Source organism: Leptopilina boulardi, unplaced genomic scaffold (genome assembly GCF_019393585.1).
Source record: "Leptopilina boulardi isolate dan_hultmark-lab unplaced genomic scaffold, ZJU_Lbou_2.1 LbouV2_364, whole genome shotgun sequence".
Lineage (NCBI taxonomy): Eukaryota > Metazoa > Arthropoda > Insecta > Hymenoptera > Figitidae > Leptopilina > Leptopilina boulardi.
In genome coordinates, this window is record NW_026137934.1 from 22770 (window position 1) to 47452 (window position 24683).

The 24683-nt window shown below is 27.0% G+C and overlaps 1 protein-coding gene and 1 long non-coding RNA gene across 4 annotated transcripts in view; one reads left to right on the forward strand and one right to left on the reverse strand.

Moving 5' to 3' along the window:
• Positions 1-24683, reverse strand: part of LOC127286903 (uncharacterized) — a 342205-nt gene that overhangs the window by 10260 nt on the left and 307262 nt on the right. The window lies entirely within an intron of this gene.
• Positions 3753-24683, forward strand: part of LOC127286899 (uncharacterized) — a 160648-nt gene continuing 139717 nt past the window's right edge. Inside the window, exons 1-2 of one of the 3 annotated variants that reach the window (XM_051313525.1) lie at positions 3753-4055; positions 17421-18186. In XM_051313525.1, coding sequence (XP_051169482.1) covers positions 17949-18186 — 238 coding nt within the window. In that variant the 5' untranslated portion in view covers positions 3753-4055; positions 17421-17948. The remainder of the gene's footprint in view (positions 4056-17420; positions 18187-24683) is intronic. The other 2 variants (XM_051313523.1, XM_051313524.1) reach the window with 2 other exon arrangements.

Below are 24683 nucleotides of genomic sequence, written 5' to 3' on the forward strand. Positions count from 1 at the left end.
CATGGTAACGGTTGCTATGGTAACGGTTGTCATGGAATCGGTTGCTATGGAAACGGTTGTCATGGAATCGGTTGCTATGGTAACTGTTACTGCCTAAAAGCATCTTGCAGTACTTTTGTTCAAAATTAATATAATTTTTAAATTGACTAAATCAAAATTTAATTTAGTTCTACAAAAATAATAAAAATTCAATACATTCTGTCTGACTAAAACTCTTTTGTACTACTGATATTAAAATTACAAGAATTAAAAATATACAATCTGTCTAAAACCACCTTGTACTACTTTTACTGTAAAATTACATAATAGTAAAACATTTAATTTGTTCAAAAATATATTTTACTTAGCACTAAAATAATTACGAAATTTTTTTTTTTTAATTCTGTCTGACCAAAACTTTTTTATTCCACTTGGACTAAAACTAAAAAGTTTAAAATGTTTCCTCTAACGAAAATTGTTTTTAAATAGTCGAAACAAAACTAATAAAACATTTCTTAAGTGTTTTTTTTAGATACTATTTTACTAATTCACACATTGGAAAATGTTCGTCTTACCAAAATTAACCTTCACTACTGGAGAGTATGTTTTAAAGAAATTGCAAATATTTTTGTAACATTTGGTTTTTTTTTTTTTTTTTTTCTAAATCAAATACCGATTTTAGATTATAAAAAATATATTAGGGAAAATTCAATATTGTTTCAGGTATGTTTACAAAAATTCTGTTTAATTTAACTCAAGGCGAACAAAAAAAAGAGAAAAAAAAAATTGTTTCAAAGTATTCTCGAGCAAAATATGTAAAAATGAGACTCGATGTTGGTATGCAATAAAGCCGGGAGGAAACGTGAATCTGATGGATGAAGAACCTTTGGGGTTTTGCAATTTTATTCTGAGGGGTCGCGCTGCTACAAACAAGTAAAAACGTTCGTAATAGAATAGAAATTTAAATAAAATGCTTTATAATCTGAAATATCTAATCTTCTGCTTCGCTTGAGAATTATTTCACGCATGAAATATATATATATGTATTATTTGCCAAAAGGAGAATCGTTACAATTTTTTAATTTAAATCACTCAAAAACAAACATTATTGAAAATACGAAAAGAAGTGAACTAAAATTTTTTAGTCTACTTCATAACATAATATATTATTCTATTTTTATTTATTTGAAATTTGGAAAATGAAAGCTTTCAGTGACATTTTCAACAGGATTGAAATATTAGATAAACTTTTCGTAACGTCATGTATATATGTAAAATTGAAATGGTGTGTGAGAATATTTTTAAAACAGGAAAGAAAACTTTTCATAAAAATGACATAAAACTTTAGAAGAGAGATGTGGGGAAAACTTTTTAAAAACTTTTTTCGGGCGGGAGAGAGAGAGAGAGACATTAAACAAGTGCATTCGGAAAATTGTTTGTTTGATTTCCGACATTGTCACAAAACTTTTTTCGGGGGGGCGAGTATATTGTTCATAAAACCAGTAAATGTTGGATGCAATTTCTCATTTTTCGAATTTCCAATGACTATACCTTGTGTGTGTGTGTTTACATCAAAGCAATTTCATTTCAAATCAAATAAATACTATTTATTTATTTAAATGAAAATACATTTTATAAAACCATGGTGAAGGTATTTTTTTTTATTCTACTTTTATTTTAGTTTCATTCCTCTTTGTCGCCTCCATCAAATTTCATTTCACACAGAGTATTTCGATTTCCATGTACCCCCCCGAAAAAAAAACGATGGAGGTGCAAACTTCAATAAAATGTCCAATAAATTACAAAGAATAGATTTAGCATTGAGTTTACTTTATTTTCATTTTCTCCACTCAGTTTATTTATTCACGATGACATTTTAAAAATATCTCATTACTATATTGTCTTCAATAAATTGTTAAATGTTCGACAAAAATTTTTTTTTTTTATATTTAATTTATTTTACAATTGTGTTTTTTATATTTTGGGTATAATTAATTAGGATTTAATTAATGAAATATTAATTTTAAAAAAATTATATTAATAAAAAAATTAAAATACGGAAACGCTGAATATTATCAATATTTATATGGGAAAATTTTAATTAACTTTAATTTGACATTTTGAAATTAAAATACAAAATTAGTTTCACTGAAATATCCATCATTGTGAGAGGACTTTCTGTCTCAATATTTACGTTGATAATTGAAAAGTCGGGAAATTTCAACTATGGCTCAAGTAATATATTACCAATTTAACGGGCCAGCACCTGCACTGGCTATTATAGAATAATTATATAGAGCACCGCGCATACTTGACTACAAAATTGAAAAATATTTGATTCACTACTTGTTGAAATACAAAGGGAACTTTATGAATTGAGTTTTATCTTTTTTTTCTATTCTATATTTCTCTTTCATTTTTCAACAGCGAAAAAAATTATTAATTTTATATATTTATTTTATATTTAAAGAATTTAATGAATATTCTTGTAATTTATTATTTTTTTCACTAAAAAAAAAAGTAAATAAAAATTTAATTTTGTTTTAAATTACAACTCTCATTTGCCAGTGATATTATAAAAAGGTATATGTCTGACTGAAACTGACCTTTACTACTGTAATTTAGTTTTCAAGAATTTTAAAACGTTTGTCTTTCTCAAACAAGGTTTTATTTGCACTAACAGAATATGGAGGAAAATAAACTATTTGACAATATATAACTTTTACTACATCGGGAAATGTATGTCTGACCTAAACTGACATTTACTACTGCGGTGCGATATTCAAGAATTTAGAAACTGTTACGATAATTAAAAATACCAAAAAAATGTTCTGCCTGACTAAAAATGGGATTTACTACTTACATTAAAATTACAAGTTTTTGGAACCATTTTTCACAAAGTAATGTTTAATTGTTCTTAATAATTTCACAAAATTAGTAAAAATAATATTCCTAAACTGAATTTTAATTTCACTAATAATTATTACTATTACTATTGTAATTTAATTTTCGAAAATTTGAAAAGTATCACGATAATTAAAAACAGCAAAAAATGCTATGTCTGCCTAAAACTAGTCTTTGCTACTTACATTAAAAATTACAAAATATTGAAACTGTATACAACAAACTACTTTTTACTGATTCTGAACAATTTGACAAAGTTACAAAAAATATCCCTAACTGTATTTATTTTCACTACAAATTTAAAAATTACAAATTTTCAGAAAAAAAACTGTCTCACATTTAATTGACTTTTTCTACTAATACAAAAATCACACGAATTTTCTAAGTTTGAAAAATGTTAATTAAAAAATACAACAAACACAATGAAAAAAATAAACATATCAATTATTCTTCAAAAAAAAAATACAAAAATTGAGCATCAAGAAATAAATCTCGATGAAACGTCAAATATTAAAATAAGAAGGAGATATGAAGATAAATGTTTTATAAAATGAACGATGAAACCGCAAAATTCCCGAGAGCAAATGGAATAGAAACAATGTTAACAAAAACGAAACGCATAAATACTACTTTAGGCGCATGTTACATAAAATTAATCATTATCTCAACATAGGGCGTCATATACTATATTATATTCTATGTATAGACTTTATATATATATACATATATATCTATATAGGAATGGAGTACGCTGAACTTGGAGGTGGTTGAACGTGTTGTAGTGTCGGAATTACTCGTTCGAGGGAGTCTGCGACATAGGGGGGTGGTGCGCGCGTGTGATTTCAAAGGACCAGTATGCTTCTGACTTTCGCGCAAGTAGTTTGCTTTTCCACTTCGTCGGAAAAAGCATTATACACGTGAATTCATTTGATTTAAAAATTAAAGATAAAAAAAAAAAATTAATAAATTTACCGATTACGGAAAAAATTATTTTTTCTTCAAAACTATTTTTTGGCATATACATTTTTATAATATGTAGACAAAAAAAAAAAAAAGTGGTAAAATATAAAATTAAAGTGTCGTGATATGTGTGATGTCTTTTTGATTTATAAATGTACGAGGTGAGACTGCAGAATAGTTGAAGAATATTTCATATGTCAAAATACAAAAATGTAACAAAATTTTCATTTTGTTACATTTTAAACTGAAAATATTTTTTATGAAAAAAAATATTAATTTTATAAAATCAACAAACATTCATAGCTTTGGATAACATTATTTCCATTTTTTTTTTTTAATTAACAATTTTCTTTTACAAATATTGAAACTATTTTTAAAGAGGGGATAGCTAAATGACGGAAAAAATTGGGTTGGATTTTATGGCATAAATATTAATTGTTGTCGAAGTATTAAATATGTAAAGAAAATTTAAATTTCTCAGAAAAAGTGAATATTGTAATGAATGGCAAAAATTACAATCATAGAGTTTAGAAGAAAAAAATAAATTAGTTTAGCGGGAAGAAAAAAAATAATTTTGTAGGAAAAAAGAAATTTGTTTAGAAGGAACCAAAAAAAAATTAATTTGGAAGAAAAAAGGAAATTTAGAAGAAGAAAAAAATGAAATGTTTATATAAAAAAGAGAGGAAATATTCTACAATGGGCCACATAATTGTCCTCGCCTAAAAATTATGGAACATTTTAGATGTCGTAAATAGAATTATGTTATGGTGTCGTGTTTATGAGTCATTATAGGGGATACTGCTCTAAATATACATATAATTTTCCGGAAAATTGTCTATTGTACGTGAACACTAACGATGCACAATTTATCAACCATTCTTGCACAACATTTCACTATTACACATATCGTCAGTATATAAATCTCACCCAAAAATCTGTTTTAATATATCATCTCATTGGTTTCTCATAAAATTGAATTATGAAAATAAAGTTATACCTCAAAAAAATATTTTCTTAAAAAAAACTTTTTCTCTAAAAAAATATATTAAAAAAAAATATTTTTCCGAAAAAAATATTATCTATAGAGAAGAAAATAAATTATATTTCAAATAAATAATTTTTTTTGTCTTACAAATAAGTTCTTTGTATTTACATCCATAAATTTCAAAATTTCTGAAGAGCAAAAAAAAAAAAACATATTTAAAAAAATATTTTTACAAAAGTCAATTTTTATTTCTACCCACGTGGAAAAAAAATCATCGACATTTTTTGCCACAGTGATTCCCCATATCAGTCGGAGGGAATAAAATTTTATTTTTCAAAAAAAAGTTGCGATAGAAAAATATGTCATCTATTTAAAAAAAAATCAAACTCGTTAGTAGTTTCGGAAAATATTTTTTCTGGCGGAAATCATTCGTTAATAGTACGTTGGATTCATTTTGTAAAAAAAATTTTTTTTTCTTCATAATTTTTCTATCAATCACGATGAAACAATATATTTTTTTTGATTTAATTTCTAGTGGAGAAAAATTATTTCAATTTTTCGAAATGATCAAAAATATTACTGACATATAGAGGTCAATAAAAAAAAAAAATTTTACGACTCACGTATTGGTTACCATGTGAAAATTTACCTCATGACAAATAGACAAAAAAAAAAAAAAGAGAACAAAACTTGTGTACAATAACTCGTAGGACTATTCGTTTAGTTATCAGCTTTTCAACGGAAGGAAACTACACTCGAACCATCATTTGAAAGCATGTCCAATGACCGTCATCGTGTGGTGGTTTAATGCGCACAATGGGAGTTGGAAACGTGAAACGGATTGATGGCTAAAGTAACTTATGACCTGTCCAAATTTCAGCTATGAATGCTTTTTGATATACTGTAAATCTTTTTTTTTCCTTTACATATTTTTTTCTTCAACTTCTTTAATTTTTTATTTTTTTTTCTTGTACACTATATTTCAAAATTTTTACATTAATTAGCTTACATTAACATGAATTGTTAAATTTTAATTTTGAAATTAAAATATTTACAAATATTTTGCAGTGAAATTTTAATTAAAAAAAAAAAAAATTTTTTTAATCAAATTATTACAAATTTATGAAATAACAATTTTGTTTGATAAATTTTTTAATTCTCCCTTTGAATTTGACTTTATAGGAAAATCCAGAAGGTCACTTGTAGATAGAGACGTTTATTTATTTGCACTGGGAATTTTGTTAAAATAAAAAAGTTAGTTTCCGTGAAAAAAAATATTCCCCCTTTTTGCTAGTTAAAAATAATGTAACGCAAATTGGAGATTCAAATTAATTCTACAAGGAATTCAGTAAAAAAAAAAACTTTTTTCTCTTTTCCTTCTTTTTTTTTTTTTCTTGAATTATTTTGTTCACCTCGATGAACGCGGATAAGAGTATTTTAGTTCCGGTACGACCACGACGGTGGCTAGAAGGGCCTTTCAAAATGTCTATTGAATGAGAGAAGCTTGCCGGGTTATATTTTCATCCTTTTCTCAGGCCGAAACCCTGTTTCCGCTCTTTTCTTCGTTTCAAGTTCCGGGTAATTAAAAGTTTGGCTTGGCCACGATTCACGCCCGGAAGAGCTAATGCCGCCCACTTGCCGATGCGATCTCCCTCTCTTTCTTTCTTTCTCATTCTCTATTGATTATATAGCTGTTTTAATATATTTTTTTTCTCCCTTACAGTGTAGTAAACTTTATTTACAATCGTCAAATCCACTTTCTTATATATATATTTTTTTTTCAAGCATTCGTAATGATCGTCAATACGATAACGAGCTAGGTTTTGAAAATAATTTGCGGTATAATGGAGCATGAGAACGTTCAGAGTGAAAGAAATCTTCGTTATATACACTGGAGTCACGGTTTTTTTTTTTTTTTAATGTGCACTTATTAATTCATCGGGTCAATTGAAATTTATTTTTTCCTAAAATTTATTTCATATACCGTAATATTAATTTAAAAAATATTTTATCTGACTAAAACTATTTTTTACTACTAATTATAAAATATGGAAATTTTTTTATATTGTCATATTACAAATGAAATTTTTTACTGGAAAAATTTATTTTTCTTCCGCTGACTGTAACTGATTTTACCACTAAGAGAAAAATGACAAGTGCAAAAAACTTTTACTACTGAAATTAAATTCACTAGTAACAATATCACTATTATTATTACTATTAAAAATAACTAATTATCATAATAAATTATAACAATATTTGTTATAATATCACTGTCCGACAGAATTTTTGATCCACAAAAAAAATTAACATTTTCGGAAACTAGGACCCAAAAAAAAATACTCGTATCTGGCGGTTTTGCTAGATCAAGTCGTGTGTGGTTTTTAGGGGTGAAAACAATCCCTAAATGAAAAGTGACAAGATATCTTTTAAAAATTATTAATATTTTATAAAACTTGGAATCTGGGGGTTTTTGGGGTCGCTGATTATTAATCTGATGTCAGATTTTCAAAATTCAAAATGGCGAATTCAATATGTCGGTCAAAATTTGAAAAAGTTATTAAATTTTTTTTAAACCTTGATATCTAGGGGTTTTTTGGGTCGTTGATGACGAATTTGATGTTAAATTGTCAAAATTCAAAATGGCGTATATAAAATAAAAAATTAATAACTTTTTAAAAATTTGATTGCCATATTGGATCCGCCATTTTGAATTTCGTCATCGATTCGTCATCAACGACCCAAAAAAACCCCTAGATATCAAGGTTTAAAAAAAATTTAATAACTTTTTAAAATTTTGACCGACATATTGAATTCGACATTTTGAATTTTGAAAATCTGACATCAGATTAATAATCAGCGACCCCGAAAACCCCCAGATATCAAGTTTTATAAAATATTAATAATTTTTAAAAGATATCTTGTCACTTTTCATTTAGGAATTGTTTTCACCCCCTAAAAACCACACACGACTTGATATAGCAAAACGGCTAGATATGGGTATTTTTTTTGGGTCCTAGTTTCCAAAAGTGTTGGATTTTTTTGTGGGTCAAAAAAGAAGTTGAATTTTGTCGGACGGTGTATTATTACTATTATATTAATATTATTATTATTACATTATAATATTAAATTAAATAGCAAATTAAAAATTAAAAATGCAAGCTCAGATAATTATTAAAATAAAAAAAATTTTCTTTAAAGTCAATAATTTTTAAATTAAATGTACAATAAATGCATAGTAATTTAGTTAGTGATGTAGCGAGATTGCTAGACGCTAAGGGTATTAGATGTCAGATACATGAGCTCATAATTACTATAGGACGGATAATGCTGTACAGAGTAAAGTGAATGTAACGGACAACTATTCAATTCGTTACTATGTCTCACGCGATTAAATTTCACAATGCGAATAACAACAATATATTACTTTGAAACATAAAAACTTTTTTTTTTTCAATTCAGGTTTTTTTTTATATGAATTGAGCAGTTTATTGAAGAGAATACAAAAAAAAGAGAGAGAGAGAGAGAATGGAAAAAAATGAAGAGAAAAAAAAACAAAGCGAAGAAAAGAGAAACAAAAAACGAAAAATAAAAAGAAAAGAGAAATATAAGAAAAAAGAGGAAGAGAAAAATAGAAAGAAACTTGTAACTTCCCTACAGTACAGTTACTTGAAATTAGTTTTCTATATTTCAGTTACTAAAGCAGAAAGCAGTTTAGGTGTGTGAGTGTATATGTGTGAGAGAGATAGAGAGAGAGAGTAAGCCGAGAAACTCTTTATTGATACAATTTCTAGGTTCATTGTCTTGTTTCTCAAATTCTTTTTTTTTCTTCTATTAAATTTTTATCAACTTTGCTTTATGGCAATTTTTCCCTATACATATTTATACATACAATGACAAATGCCTCAAAAAAATTCTATATCCAATATAGTTGTTCAAGTGTATAAAACACTCCTTTTTCCTCACAAAACATCAAAAGAGAGGATTTTCGTCAAAAAAAAAAAAAAAAATTTTTTTCCCCATCGAACGGGACTCAACAATCGTTTATGCTTCATTGCTACCCAGACAAGAGTACAACGTTTGAGAGATTAACCATAGAAAACCCAAAGTCCAGGCATTAGTTATACTTTTTTTTTTTTTTTTTTAAATATTATATTGTTTTACATTGTAAAATTGTTTATCACAATTTTTTTACTGCAATAAAAAGACAAAAATGCACTAAACTATATCAGATGGAAAAAATTTATTAAAAATACTAAAAATAAATAATGAAAAACATATTTTTTTAAAAAAATATTTTCTACACGTTTTTTTACAGAAAAAATGATTTCTAAAAATAAATTCACAATTTTTATGCTTTGATTTTCAGAAAAACGAATTTCCATTTTACTTTTGGTATTAAATGTATATATATATATATATATATATATATATCCTGGGTCTTAATCTCGATCCATTCCCTTCTTTTTACAAGTACTCGCGATAACGGCAATCGGAATTAATTTCTTCGAGAGCGAGCAAACGTTTTAATGGTTTTTCCACATAACTAGAAATCCATTAACGGTCTGTGCGCCGTCCTTGCGAAGAATTACGCGCTTTTTCCGCCACCTAAAACCCGCACCTCCCTATATACGATTCTGAGCGACCACCACACCACTCAGTTCGCCAATCCTATCCGTTTCTCTCCACTCTCTCTCTCTCTCTCTCTTTTTTTTCTATTTCTCTCTTGCTCTCTCTCTCTCTCTCTCTCTCTTTCTCTTCTTCATCCCCCTTGAGCGACCACCCTTTTCACATATATTTCACTCGTTTGCCGCTGTTCTTATCGCTTTCGAAACGGATACGCCACTTGCACGAATTTCACACGAATTACGGCCTCTGACACGCGCGCTGCAAGTGCCTGCACACTTTGACGAGACATATGAAGAAAAAAAAAAATTTACCCGCGAATGACGAGAAAACGATGACGAGAAAAATAATTATTGATTTAATACCAAAAAAGAGATGATAATGGGGATGCCAATTTTTTCCCGACATTATTCGGACAAAAATTAAATGCCCTGTTTAAAATTCTAAATGTAAGGGGTAGAATTTGAATTTTATTTTTATTCACTGGTGTTTAAAAATTAATTTGCAAAATTTACAATTCGTTTAGTGATAAAAACAAATTAAAATTTAACGTTTACAATTCATTAAGTACTATTTACAAATTAAATTGTAAAAATTGTAATCCGTTCAGTAAAATTTATCAAATTGTTTTGTTGCATTTACAATCGATTATGTAATATTTACAAAATAAATTGTGAATTGTTTACACCCTGAAAAAAGTAATCTCATATTTAGAGGTAAAATCCTCTTCTAATATATCCTCTCAATTTTTCCTCTTAAAACAAAAGTATTCCACTTGAATGTAGAATATTTTTGATTCTTTGGTGATTAATAATAAAACAAAACAATTTGTTTAAGGTTCTGATGTCAAAAACATTGAATTAAAGTTAAATAAATAAACAAATCTATTAATTAATTTAAGTAATTAACTATTAATCATTAATTATATTTAATATTTAATTAAACATATTTAATTTAGTGCACGATAAAAGCTTTTCTTTAGCAGTTTATAACCATAATTGTCAAATTATATGCAAGAGGAAAATCCTCTCAAGTGAAGACTATTATTTTTGATACAATATATAAGAGGAAAATATGCATCAAATTAAGAGGAATTCCCTAGAATCAAGATTACTTTTTTTAGGAGTACGGCAAGTAATATTTACAAATTTAATTGTGGAAGTTATAATCCGTCAAGTAATATTTATACATTGGATTGTAAAATTTACAATCCATGGAGTAATATTTACAAATCAAATTGTAGAATTTACAATACATTAAGTACTATTTACAAAATCAATATTTTTATAAACATATTCATGTCAAAATTATAAAATATTTATAATTTTACTATCAGTAGTTAAAAACAGTTTACGTCAGACAATTTTATAGTGGATCTTTTTATCTTTAGTATCAGTATTACAAGTAAGATAAATATATTGATAATAGATTTCTAAGGTCCAATTATTTAACCTCAATTTATTTTATTATTTGAATCATTTTAACTATAGTACTTTTATTTATTTCCCATTTTTATTTATTTTCCTATTAATAAGTAATATTATATTAATAATTTTTTAACTGTTTTTGTTTTGTTTTTATCCCTTTTTTTAAAAATATCGCATTCAAATATTCTAATTTTTGGAATTTTAATCTTAGTTCTGACAAAATGCGAAGTAAATTTTTATTATCAGTAGTAAAAGACAGTTTTAATCAGTAAAATTTGTTTAAACCTTTCTATTCTAATATCAGTAGTACAAAATGGTTATTGTTAGACTTAATTTCACTACTACTATAAAAACTGTTTGACTAAAAACTACCTTGTACTACTTATGCAATTTAATAAAAATTATAATCTTATTATTACAATTCGATTGGCATAGTTAATTTATAAAAAAAAAAATTTTAACGAATATAATAAGCGCGCCTTTTGAAAGGGAAAACGATTTTCAATATTTAAATTGGTAGCCTTCATTTGCCGAATAGATTTTAACGAGCCTCACTGGGTAAATCCTTGACAATAACAGAACGACGACACCGTTAATATGTTTCATTTACGTTTTTGAAGCAAAGCACGAACTTGTGCTTCTGCCAACTATAACGAAAATCAATTGCATATATATATATATATATATATATATATATATATACGAAGGATTCGATAAATTGAACCAGCCAAAGCGATTCTCATTCGAGTGTATATATAAAGAACAGAAACGTGTCCGATTGTTTACCGGTCTGAGTGTCGCCATGACATTTTTTTTTTACTGTAAATACTAGTTCGCGGCAGAAAATCTATGCATATATCGAATAACGTTGAACGTATTCAAAGAAAATTGGTTTCATTTTAAAAATAGGGAGCGCCGATTTGGATTAAATAGATGACGATCGATCGCGAATACAGAGTATAGACTATTAAAACCCAAAGTGGTTGCCCCTCGTAAACGTAATTTACGCGGCTTGGCATTTCTCACTGAGAATTTTCTTTTTTTCTTTTTTTTTTAAATACCCATTAAAGTGTGATTTCAAATTGACGAGCGAGAAAAAAAGAGAGAAAAAGGACAAAGCTTTGGAAAAATGTGTATAAAAGTCTATACAGGAAAGAATTTCAGTTCGATGGGGGTGAGGGGGGAGGGGGCAAAGAATAAAAAGAAAAGCGAACCGATCTTTGTAAGATGCCTCTCAAGTATGTTGCCAGCGTCATCCGGCGACAAGTACACCATCAAAGTCTCTCCATCTTTCACATTTCAAGTTGAAAAGTGCACCGAAACAACTTTAAGGCATGTTTGATGATTCTCGTAACACATAAGATTTTTCTTAAAGATAAACTTGAAACAACCAGTTCTTTATTTTCCACTCGTCTTTTTCTTTCTTTTTAATGCTTACGTTGTAAAATGTAAAACTTCTCTTTGGATTTACTCTCTGTCTCTCTCTCTCTCTTTCTTTCTTTCTTTCTGGACCAGTGGCTTTATGTTCTATTGTAGTAGTTTTAGAGCTTTTGCATTTCAAAATATATTCATCTTTTTCTTTTAAGAGTTCAATTTAAAGCCATGAGGATTAAACTTCTCGCTTGTTGGTCACATTTTGTCGGTATTTAAATTGGTCTACTTTCTTTGGGGCTGCTTTATTAAAAGAATTTTTTTTTTCACAAATCCGTTTTAAAGTTTAAAAAATCTTTAGAAAAGTGTTTTTCAGAAATTAAAAAAAGTTAGTCAAATTATATTTTTCTAAAGTATAATTTTTTTTGGAAAATTTCGATTAATTTTGCTTCCTTGTGGAGGAAGCTTTGTAGTCCTTTCGTTTGTAAAAATTTTCAAAGTGGCGGAAACAAATTTTTCTCTATATAGAAACATGTTATATGAGATCCTGATCAATTGTCCGGATGTATGTGTGTGTGTGTGGATCCTTTTTTTGTTTAGAAAATAACTTTAACAGGTTTTAATGGATTTAGATAAAATTTGGTAGGCTCATTTACCATATTAATATTATAATATTATATCCCAAATTTAAGTTTATAAATGAAATAATTGTATTCCTTACATGAAAACGAATCGATTGGTATATATATAAAATTTACATTTGAGGTAAATTAAATAAATTAATGAAAGTTAAAAAATAGAAAATACACATTTTAGCTGAAAAATTTTATATTTATTTAACCTTAGAAAGCACATCTGGGGTAGAAAATTACCCCCGAAAAAATTCAAATTTCGGTATTTTTTGCAAATTTTGTGTTTTTTGTTGTGGTTTTTAAAATTTTTTGGCCATATTTTTGATCCTATCAAAAAACAAAAACGTTATCTTCTTCCTTATAAAAAACTGAAGAAAATTATATATAATAAAGTTATTTTGCCTTAAATATAAACATTCTAGCAACAAAACAATTTTGGGGTCGTTTTATACCCCAGATGTGTTTCTATGTATGAGCCAGCTATGTTGTGCTATCTAGGGTTAAATTCAAGTTTAAATATAAAATAATTGCGTTCCTTGCATTAAAACGAATCGATATAATTGTAAATAATTATAAATTATATATTATTTTTCATTAATATTTAGAAATTTCGGTTAAAATATGAATTTTTGATTTTTTAACTTCCATTAATTGTTTAAATTTAACTCAAATGTATAGGTACTCAAATGTTTATATTATTATATTATTTTTGTATGTTTATTTCAATGTTAATGCTTTCTCCACGAGGAAGCAAATTTTTTTGCTGATCATAAAGAGGAAGCAAAATGTTCATGTACCTAATGAACATCTAAATTTACAACTTATTTTATTTAGCTGTCTATCCGATTCGGAGTTAAATGAATATTTTTTGTATCCCTTTTTGAAATTTTTTAATTTTATAAATATAGCAAAATTCAGTTTTGTTGGGCTAATTTTGAAAATGTACTTAAAAAACATTATATATGATATATTTACTAAAGGGAATTTTCGATATGAGACTCGCTTCGATAATTACATATCGTATTTTACAATTTTCCCCAGGTTGCTTTGACAGTTGTAAATAATCGTAGTCTGGAAACTGTTCTTGTAGTACACAACATTGGTATATATAATACCGCGACATTTCCGGTAGCGAGCAAACATCCTTACATATATAGATATATATATAGAAATATATATAGATATATATATATATATATAGAAACAGTATTTTGGCTTTACAGATTTACCGTTTCGAGAGAAGGCGATAGCACTGTTTCAACGATGAAAGCGAATAATCTGACTTCGATAAGCGAGTTATCCGGACGAGTTATTGAGTTTGACTTTATCGAATCTCCTGAGGCTTCTAGTCTCTGGCACGTGCCGTTTAGTTTAATTTGCAATGAATTTCTACCATTCTCAATCAGATTCCCTAATGTCTTTATACACACGGAATTTCTCCATCTTAATGAATTCCCTTCATTCCTGCTAATTAAAGGGCCACAAGTCAAAGAACATTTCTTGTGTAATTTTAAATATATTCCGCTACTATTTTTCTTTTCATTTTTTTTTCTTTTTTTTTTTTTTTTTTTTTTTTTTTGAAAAAAAATTATAGAAAAGAAAATAAAAATATTAATTTCTAATATTGTGTTATTAGATTATGCTATTTTTGATTTAATATTAGCATTATATTTTAATAAAACATAATTCGACGACCCCGGTTTGATAAAATATTTATTCGAAAGCCAGTGAAATAAGATGTTAATAAAATAATAAATATTTTATTAAACATTCGGTTTTATTAGCATTTTATTTCACTGGCTTTGAAATAAACATTTTATTAGCGGGGAACGTCGAATTTTTTTAATATTTTAAGTGATAGAAAAAAAGATAAAAAGAAATTTATTTATTACAAAACTATAGTAATTTAAAACGTTTCTGTCTGACCAAAATTAACTTGTATCACTGGTATTACAATTAGATAGAATTTTAAACGTTTTGCCTGACTGAAACTTTCCTATACTACTGACAGTAAAGAATATAAAATGTTGCGTCTGACTAAATCTTGTTCGTACTACTGAATTTATAAACCAACAATAGTTGTATAAATTTTCCGACTGATTAAAATTGTCACTTTCTACTAATCCCAAATTATTGAGAATTTTATTTTGTCTGACAGTAATTGTCTTATACTACTGATAGTAAACTAGCAAGAATTTAAAAAAAATTTAGTCGGATTAAAAATTAATTTTAGTGCTGTTAATAAAATTTACAATATTTTATAAAGTTAATACTACAATTTTAAACAATTTGGACGACTAAAATTCCTATATACTACTGATTTATTAAAATTGCAAGAATATAAACTATTGCGTCTGACCAAGTATTACTGAATTCATAAACTGATAAAAGTTTATAAATTTCTTCTTATTGAAATTGTCACTTTCTATTTATCCCAAATTATTAAGAATTCTATTTTGTCTAACAGCCCAATGGGAAAAATACCATTGGCGTATTAATGGCCCAATAATGGGAGCCAGGGATGCCAATATAATTCCAATAATGGCACCCAATAATGGACCATTATTGGTAAAGTCATGGGCTGTCCACGCCGATGCCAATGATTGGCAACCATCATTGGCAAATTATTGGCAACCAATAATTAGCCAATATTAAAAATTTTAATAATAATTTAAAAAATCAATAATTTAAAAAAAAATTTATATTTTTATTATTTTTTAATAGTTATTATTATTATTATTTTATTTTTAATAATTAAATTAAAATAAAAAAATGGTCATCAAAGTATTAGTGAAACTATTTCTTCCAAAAAAAAGTTTGTCTCAAATCCAATTAATAGAAGAGACATCGGGCAGAAAAAAATTTCGACGAGAAAAAAATTTTAGATCACTGCTTATATACCAATCAAGTGGCATCTCAACTGCGAGAAACAGTGATGTTCGCCCTCCCTTTGCGGCGTTGAGTGAACTAAAGTCCAGAGCTGAGCCATCAGCGCAGCGCGGGAACATTTAAAAAATTTGATTTTATTAGATATTTTATTTTATTTTAAATATGACAAATAATTAACTTAATAAATAATTAATGTCATTAATAATTATTAATAACATAATGTCATACTTAATAATTCGTTAATTATTATAAAATAAAATATCTAATAAAATCAAATTTTTTAAATGTTCCCGCGCTGCGCTGATGGCTCAGCTCTGGACTTTAGTTCACTCAACGCCGCAAAGGGAGGGCGAACATCACTGTTTCTCGCAGTTGAGATGCCACTTGATTGGTATATAAGCAGTGATCTAAAACTTTTTTCTCGTCGAAATTTTTTTCTGCCCGATGTCTCTTCTATTAATTGGATTTGAGACAAACTTTTTTTTGGAAGAAATAGTTTCACTAATACTTTGATGACCATTTTTTTATTTTAATTTAATTATTAAAAATAAAATAATAATAATAATAACTATTAAAAAATAATAAAAATATAAATTTTTTTTTAAATTATTGATTTTTTAAATTATTATTAAAATTTTTAATATTGGCTAATTATTGGTTGCCAATAATTTGCCAATGATGGTTGCCAATCATTGGCATCGGCGTGGACAGCCCATGACTTTACCAATAATGGTCCATTATTGGGTGCCAATGGTTTTTTCATTGGCTCCCATCATTGGGCCATTAATACGCCAATGGTTACTCGTGGCAGTTTCCCATTGGGAGTAACTGTATTTTACTACTGTCAATAAAATTTACAATATTTCAAAAAGTTACTACAATTTTAAACAATTTGGACGACTAAAATTCATATATCATAATGATTAATTAAAATTGCAAAAATATAAAATATTTCGTCTGACTAAAATTTGTTTATACTACTGAATTTATAGACCGACAATAGTTTATAAATTTCGTCTGATTCAAACTTATCACAGAAAATTAAAAGGCATTAAAATAATCTGCAACGCTTATTATTTTAATCCAATTTTGTTTATTTTAATACCAAAATTGATTAAAATAAGCAAAATTGGATTAAAATAATAAGCGTTGCAGCTTATTTTAATGCCTTTTAATTTTCTGTGATTTTGTACTAATCTCAAAATATTAAGAATTTTATGTTAAATTTCTTTCAAACTGTTTTTATTATAAATTTGTTAATGATGTTTAGAGGCCTTTTACAGTTAAGATGTTTATTTATTGGTTGACATAACGTTGTTATGTAACAACGTTATGTTTAACGTTATGTTAACAACGTTATGTCAACCAATAAATAAACATCTTAACTGTAAAAGGCCTCTAAACATCATTAACAAATTAAGAATTTTATTTTAACTGACTGAAACTGTCTCTTACTACTATAATAGAATAATTTTTTTAAAAATAGTGTAAAAACTTTCAAACAATTCGAATCTAATAAATAAAAATTCTGATTCATAAATTAATTATTATAGAATAAATTTTTGTACTTAAAATATCTAAAACTATGAATGTTTGTCGTATTATTTTTTATTTCAATTCATTTGATTTGTATTTTGTTTGTCAAAGGTAAAAGGGGGAACTTGTACTTTTCATCATTCATCTCAGTGTGAAAAAAAAAAAATGCTTAAGAGTGAACGCGTCCTGAAAATTCAATCATTTTCGAGTTTGTAAAACAATGTGCGCGAAAAGCTTTGATAGTATTCGTGTTGAAACGTATGTGACGGGCACGTGACGGGAGTTTGAAAATCCATGGAATGCCAGTTGGACCTGTGGAGTTCTTGGATCCACTCGAATTGTGCGCCGGTGATTCCTTTTTCGTTTGTGTATTTTTTGTTTGCTTTTTTTTTTATCCAAAAACCTCGTCAACGATAATAATGAATAAGAGTAAAAGGGAACGACGTAATATAAAATATATTACGTCAAATTTTATTATAAACATTTTATTGTGAGAAAAACATTTTTTTTTTGGAGGGTAATGATAAAAAATGACTTTTGAGAATAAAATAAGGGGAAAATATTTTTTGGTCTTTTTTATAAATATGAAATGAGAAAAAAATGACATAATTGAAATTGAAATAAGAGATAAAGAGAAAAATGTGTTGCACGGGAGGAACTGGAGGTACAAGAATGACACGATGTGGAGTTTTTTGTGGACTTGCTGCACTGGCAGCTCTAACCACCGCCCTTTTGGGACCATCATGGCTTCACACGGAGGAACGATATTCATTGCCTCAAATGCCGAAAAATATTGCGAATCTCGTCACTGTCAAATTTAAACTTGGGCTCTTCAAAGTATGTCCAAAAATTGTCAAGCCAACAAACGTGACTTTACGTAAGTACCTTTTTTTTTTATCAAAATTACTCTTTTTCAATTTTTTTTATTTTATTTATTGATACAAACGGGACAAGTCATTTTTTAATATTAAAACTAAATGAAAAAAATTCTTTTTCAAAATAATATAGGACAACATTCGAATTTTTGCTGATATTATTTACATTCTCTTGAATATCTGAGAATTTTCATTGTATCTACAATTTGAGAATATATTCACATTTTTTTACTTCTATTCTTCGTGATTCTTGACTTAGTTTCGTTTTGTATTGTATTTTTTGAGTGTTGGTTACATTATTTCCATTTTTGTGTTGCAAACGTTTTATTTCCAAGAAATGGGGATTATGTAACATTTCAGAAATGCAGAGAGAAAAAAAAACTAAAAAATATTCTAAAATAAAAAAATTGAAAAAAGAAAGATTTTTTTTAACAAAAAAAAAATTTTGTTTCTAAAGAATAGTATATATTTCATTGTGTCAATTAAATAAGTCTAGTGATGTGAAATGAATTCAATCAAGAATTGATATATTACAAAGGTTAAATATAACATGAAGAGTAATTTTTCTCCAATTAATTTAACGAAACTTTTAACTCTTCGTTTTTTATCTCACGTGAATGATTCCTATAAGCTGTAATCAAGTGAAAAGGGCCAATTTTTTTTTTTTTTTTTTTTTACAACTGCTCAACAAGAAATCTTCACTAGGTTTGAAAAGAAGGAGCATATAAAAAAAAAGACTTGAAGAAAGTCTAGAAAATACGAAAAAGAAGAAAATAACTTCCGACTGCTACTCGGTAGCTTTTACCATTTCAACACTCGAATCCAATTTGAATGCGTTCTTGAATTATTATCTCGAAAAAATAATATAGATTTTTTTTTCTTCATAAGGGTCTGGAATTTTTTTTTTTTTTTTTTTTTTTAGAAAAAGTTGAATTGCTTTTATATTATTATTATTGAGTCTTGATCTTTCCATAGATGGAAAATAAGAGATTTTCGTAAAAGGGGATATTATAAAATACTCAGAAAAAAATAGATATATGTATAAAATTCTCTCTCTTGATGTACTAAAGACGAGTATTGATATTCCATTTGGAGTTTCTCTGTACAACCTTTTAGAAGCATGGAAAATGTCGTTGTGGAGTAAAATGCTTTTCAAACGTGAGTAAAGGAGTCATGCCAGGGAAATTCCCGCATGTACAACACATAGGGGCATGTTGTGCGGTAACTTTTCAAACTGACAGAAAAGCCACATTTACTGGTACCCGGATAACTTGAATTCTATCTATTTGTTCGATAATGTTTCCAACAAAATACAAACTTCAACTGTTTATCCACAACAAAATTAACTCTCAACAAAGCTTAACGAAATTTTCCTATATACAGCACTCAAAAACTTTCATTGTAAATTAGGACAGTGTTTCATAAGAAAAAGATCATTTTTTAACCAACAATTTATTACATTGGACAAAAATTAAGAAAAAAAATTTTTTCTACAAGTACAACTGCATCTGAGAATTTTTACGCGATAACAATTAAACATTTCGTCAAAAATGAACCAGCGATATTGTAATGCCAAAATGGCTGACCAGAAAGATTAAACTTTAAATTCACTATAGCCGAATTGGCTAAACTTTCGGCTGCTGCGGTCAAACTTATTCACAGCGTTGGATGTTTCGTTCCTTCATATTAATTATATTTCCAAATAGCTCGTTCTCGTCGTAAAATTTTTTTCCGTGTATCATTTCTTTTTTTTTTATTTAAATAAAGGAGTAGTAAACGTCAGTTTTAGTCAGCCAATGTTGAAAACTTCTTGTTATTTTAGATATCAGTAGAAACAGTAAATTTCAGTCAGACAAAATGTTTAAAAATTCTTGATTATTTTTATAATAATAGTCAGACTGAATTCTGCCTTTTTTTATTTTATTTACTAGCAACATTAAACGCGCGCAAGCGCGCCAAATTGAGTGTTTAATTGTTTGTTATAAAGAAATTAATGATTAATATTATCAATAATAATTTAATTTATTAGAATATTATTACATATTAAATGATAATAATGAAACTTAAATGTTTACAGGCCTCGGATTATACGACTTTTTCCGACTTTTTTCAAAAATACGACTTTTATCGACTTATTTTAATAAAATGCGACATTTTTTTTTACATTTGAAAAAAAAATGTAAATAAAATACATTTTTTTAGTATAAAATGTAGATCTTCTTCAGATCTTCATCAATTCAATTATTTAACAAATTTTGAACTAAAAGGATTATTAACTAAATTAATTATTTTTAATAATTTTAATTAAATACATCACAAATTCAATTATATCAAAATTATTTTTCAATTAAAATTTTTATGAAATTTAACAAATTGTTTATAATTTAAAAAAAAAAAATTTCACAATAAAATTGAATTATTTTTTAAAAATTTCAATTCAAAATAAACTAAAATTCAATTCTTACCCGAAATTTTAATTCAATATCAATTAAAAATTCAATAATTATCCAAAATTTTCAATTTAAATTTAAAATTTAATTATTTACCAAATTTTCAATTTGAAATGAAATAAAATTCAATTATTTTCTAAACTTTCTATTTAAAATTAATTATCCAAATTTTCAATCAAAAATGAACTTAAATTAAATTATTATCCAAAATTTTAATTAAAATTCAATTAGGTATTTCCCAAAAATTTTCAATTTAAAATCAAATAAAATTTCATTATTCTCAAAAATTTGAATTCAAAATTAATTGAATTTTTAATAATTTGAATTTAAAAGCATCTAAAATTTAATTATTTCTAAAATTTTCCATCGAAATTCTTTTTTTTTGAATTTTAATAATTTCAATTATAACTCTAAGGAAATTCGATTATTTTTAACTATTTTAATAATATTCTTTGAAAATTCAACTATCTGCAACCATTTTTCAATTAAAAATGATTTTAAAATTATTGTATTTTGTCCGCATTTTCTAATAAATTTTTAGTGAAATCATCTAAAATTTTAATTAAAAAACACTTAAAGTTTCAATTAATTTCAAAAATCTCAATTTTAAATCTTTGAAAATTCAATTAAATTTAAAAAATGTTTTCCAAAAATTGTTTGATAAATTATTTTTAGTTCTGTAAAATTTAATAATTGTTTGAAAATTAACAATATCTTTTGAAATTTAATTATTTCTAAAAATTTCAACTTTAACCCTTCGAAAAGTATTATTATTAAAAAAAAAATTTTATTTCAAAATCTGTAAAATATTTTTGTTAAAATAAAAAACAAATCCACTTTTTTTGGAATATAAATCGACTAAAACGAGTTTTTTGTGTCTTTAAGTTGATTCGAGGCCTGTGTTTTTATATATAATATTTAATAGGTATTCGTTGGCCCCTGGTACCTTAAAAATTAATTTTTAAAAATAAATTTTTTTCAAATTACTATCTTGTACAAAATTTCCTGGGGCATCTTTTTTCTCATCATAAATTTTTTGTATTTGTATACAATTTTTGAATCAATATACAACTTTAAAAAAAATTTCATTGGTAAACGTTGTGTACTTCAGCTTCGTGAATTGAATTTTCGAATTTGGAATTTTAAAGAAACTTATTCCGAAATTTGGAAACACAATTATACAACTTTGGCAAAAATGAGAAAAAGAATTGTTAAAATTTGACACGTCATAAGATTACTATTAAAAAAAAAACACGTGAAATCAGAAAAGGCCAACTTCAAGTTAGGACAGAAGGACAGGCCAAGCATTTTATTATTATATAATATAATTGTTGGCTTAATATTTATTGAATAAAACCAAAAGGAGATAAAAGTCTTGTAAATTTGATTATAGTAAGTAAGGTCAGTTTCAGTCAGACTTAATTTTAACATTAGTAGCACAATAGAGTTAAAATCAGACAGAATGTTTTTGAATTCTTTTATTTTTGACTTCAGTAGTAAAGGTCAGTTACAGTTAGACTAAAAACCGTATTTTCTTTTAAACTTTAGTATAAGTAATAAAAAGATTATTATAAAATAAAATAATGTTACAAAAAAAAAATCTCAAAAGTTCCTCACCAAAATTCAAAAGATCAACTGTGATATTCTAATATAATAAAAAAGTAGAATATAATAAAAAAGTAGAAAATAATAAAAAAGTAGAAAATAATATTGTTTCTTTCTAATCCATTTAATCTAATAAAGCCCTTACATCTGTAAAACCTTGGCCACAGTGGTGTGACAACTGGACCATTTCGATCTTAAAGAAAGTGGAAAGAGGTTCCTCGTAAAGTTGCGCTTCTCAACCTTTACCCGGAATCCTGTGGGATCTCTCTTGTTCGGTCTCGAAACAACGAAACGCGTCTTGGATTCTGCAGTCTTTCTTCTCTTTCTCTCTCTCTCCGTCTCTTTCTTTCCTACCTTCATTTTTTGTGTCCTCATTCGAGAATGTAGAAGACTTTACCCAAGAATGAAACGGAAAAGTCGTTGTATGTTGTTTCTAGATAAAAGCGGAAACAGAAATGCAGAAAAACGAAAAGAGAGAGAGAGAGAGAAATTCGAAAGTTGGGTTAACCTATCTGAAAATGTTCCCTTTGTTGAGCTCGCTTTGAGCCTTGTAAGTTTTGTTAAGGGGAGTTTGGTACAGAGAAAAAGAGAGGATAACGAATCTTTATTATCTGTAGTCACAGTTTTCTTATATTCATCTTGATTGAGCAATCCCAAGACACTTACGTCTTTATATGCAATGAGGGGGAGCAAAAAAAAAAAAAAAAAGTGGAATTTTTGTTCCTCCTGCTGAATTCCAATAAATTGCTTCGTGATAACTAATGATTGTGACATTAAATAAAATCGTTGGTCGAATTAGTGACTGTCTACAGATGGGAATAAAAGTTGGGAAGAAGGGGAAAAATTGATAAACGAGGACCAACGTTATTATAAAACAATTGATAGATGGTCTGACAGCGTTCTTAGCTAACGTACTTTTTTTAGATTCGAAGATATTCCTTCGCTTTTTCAACTTTTTTTTTTTTTACTCTTATTTAGTTTCAGTATTTAATTTTTTACCCCTATTTTTCTTTTTTTTATTTGTTTTTTCCTCTTTCTTAATTTATGTTTTTCGAATTTTTTTTTACTCTCCATTTTTCCTGAGAATTTCTTCCTATCCTTACAGATCTGACACAATTCTGCTTTCCAACCCAACTCCCCAACCTTGTGATAAGTCGTCTCGACAATGAAGACAAATTGTTTTGCGACCAGCAGCATCAGCAATAATTAATTGTCGGTTTCCTAAAGAAAACGATGTTGAATTTTTTTTTTTTTTTCATAACATCGAAAATGGCTTTTTGACAATTCGAAATCTTTTCGATCATGCAAGTTTTATTTCCATTAGTCTTTTCCTTTCAAGTTTTTTTTTTCCCCAGAAAAAAATTCATTTATCAAAAAAGAGGAATGAAATAATGATTCAACTTTTTTTTAAATTGAATATTAAAGGGGGGAAAAAATATAAAATTAATCAACAATTGTTTTTTTTTTTTATAATAAAATTGCTCTTCTTTAATGACTATTCCGTTTAACCTTCTGCTATTGAAGCTATTTCTATTTAGAAGCAAGTCGAGTGCAAGTTATCAACACTTGTTGTGAGTTCAGAACTTACAAAGAGGCTTAAGTCTAATCTTATAAGGGAGTAGACGACAAGAAAATGTATATACGAAGATAGAGTGAAAATTCGTTTTCCTTCCATCTCTCTTCATTCTTACCCATTTCCTCTCTCTCTCACACATACACACACACAGTCTATCTCTCTCTCTCTCTTCCTTGTTATTCAGGCTACGAAGCTGGGGGCTATCCCTCGCATAGAACCTAGACGGAGTAACTAAATTAAATTGGAAACTTTTCCGAGTAACGGACCGTGAGAAAACGTCGGACAGGTTAACTTCCGTGTAGAACTACGAGAGAACCACAAGATCTATCACGCTTTCAGATTTGTGAGTTATTAGCTCAAATTAGAAGTGGAAACTGGATATATAACGTTGGTTTGCGAAAACTAAATATATAGATTTGGAAAAATAAATTAATTTACACGAGGGGTGTGATAAAGAAAAACTAATTGCCTTTAGTCTCAAATTGACCTAATTTGACCCAAATTCGATTCAATTTGACCTAACTGTTTTCTATTTGAACAAGAATTATTTATTAATAACTAACAATTTGTGGAAATAAACTTTTTGTTATCTTAACAATTTGAAATTGATGAAACCACTTGAGGTGTTTGCTGTGACAACAAACTCAATTGTTAAGACAACAAACCTATGTGTAAAAGTTTCCCGTAAACTTTATTAAGTAGTTTTCTTTCTAACATTTGAATTAGTGAAAATTTTAACTAATTTAAATTAGTGGCTCATTTTTTGCTTTTGAATTAGTAAAATATAACTAATTCGATGGCAAAACGTGAGCCATTAATTAAAATTAGTTAAAATTTTTACTTATTCAAATTTTGGAAGTTATTTTTA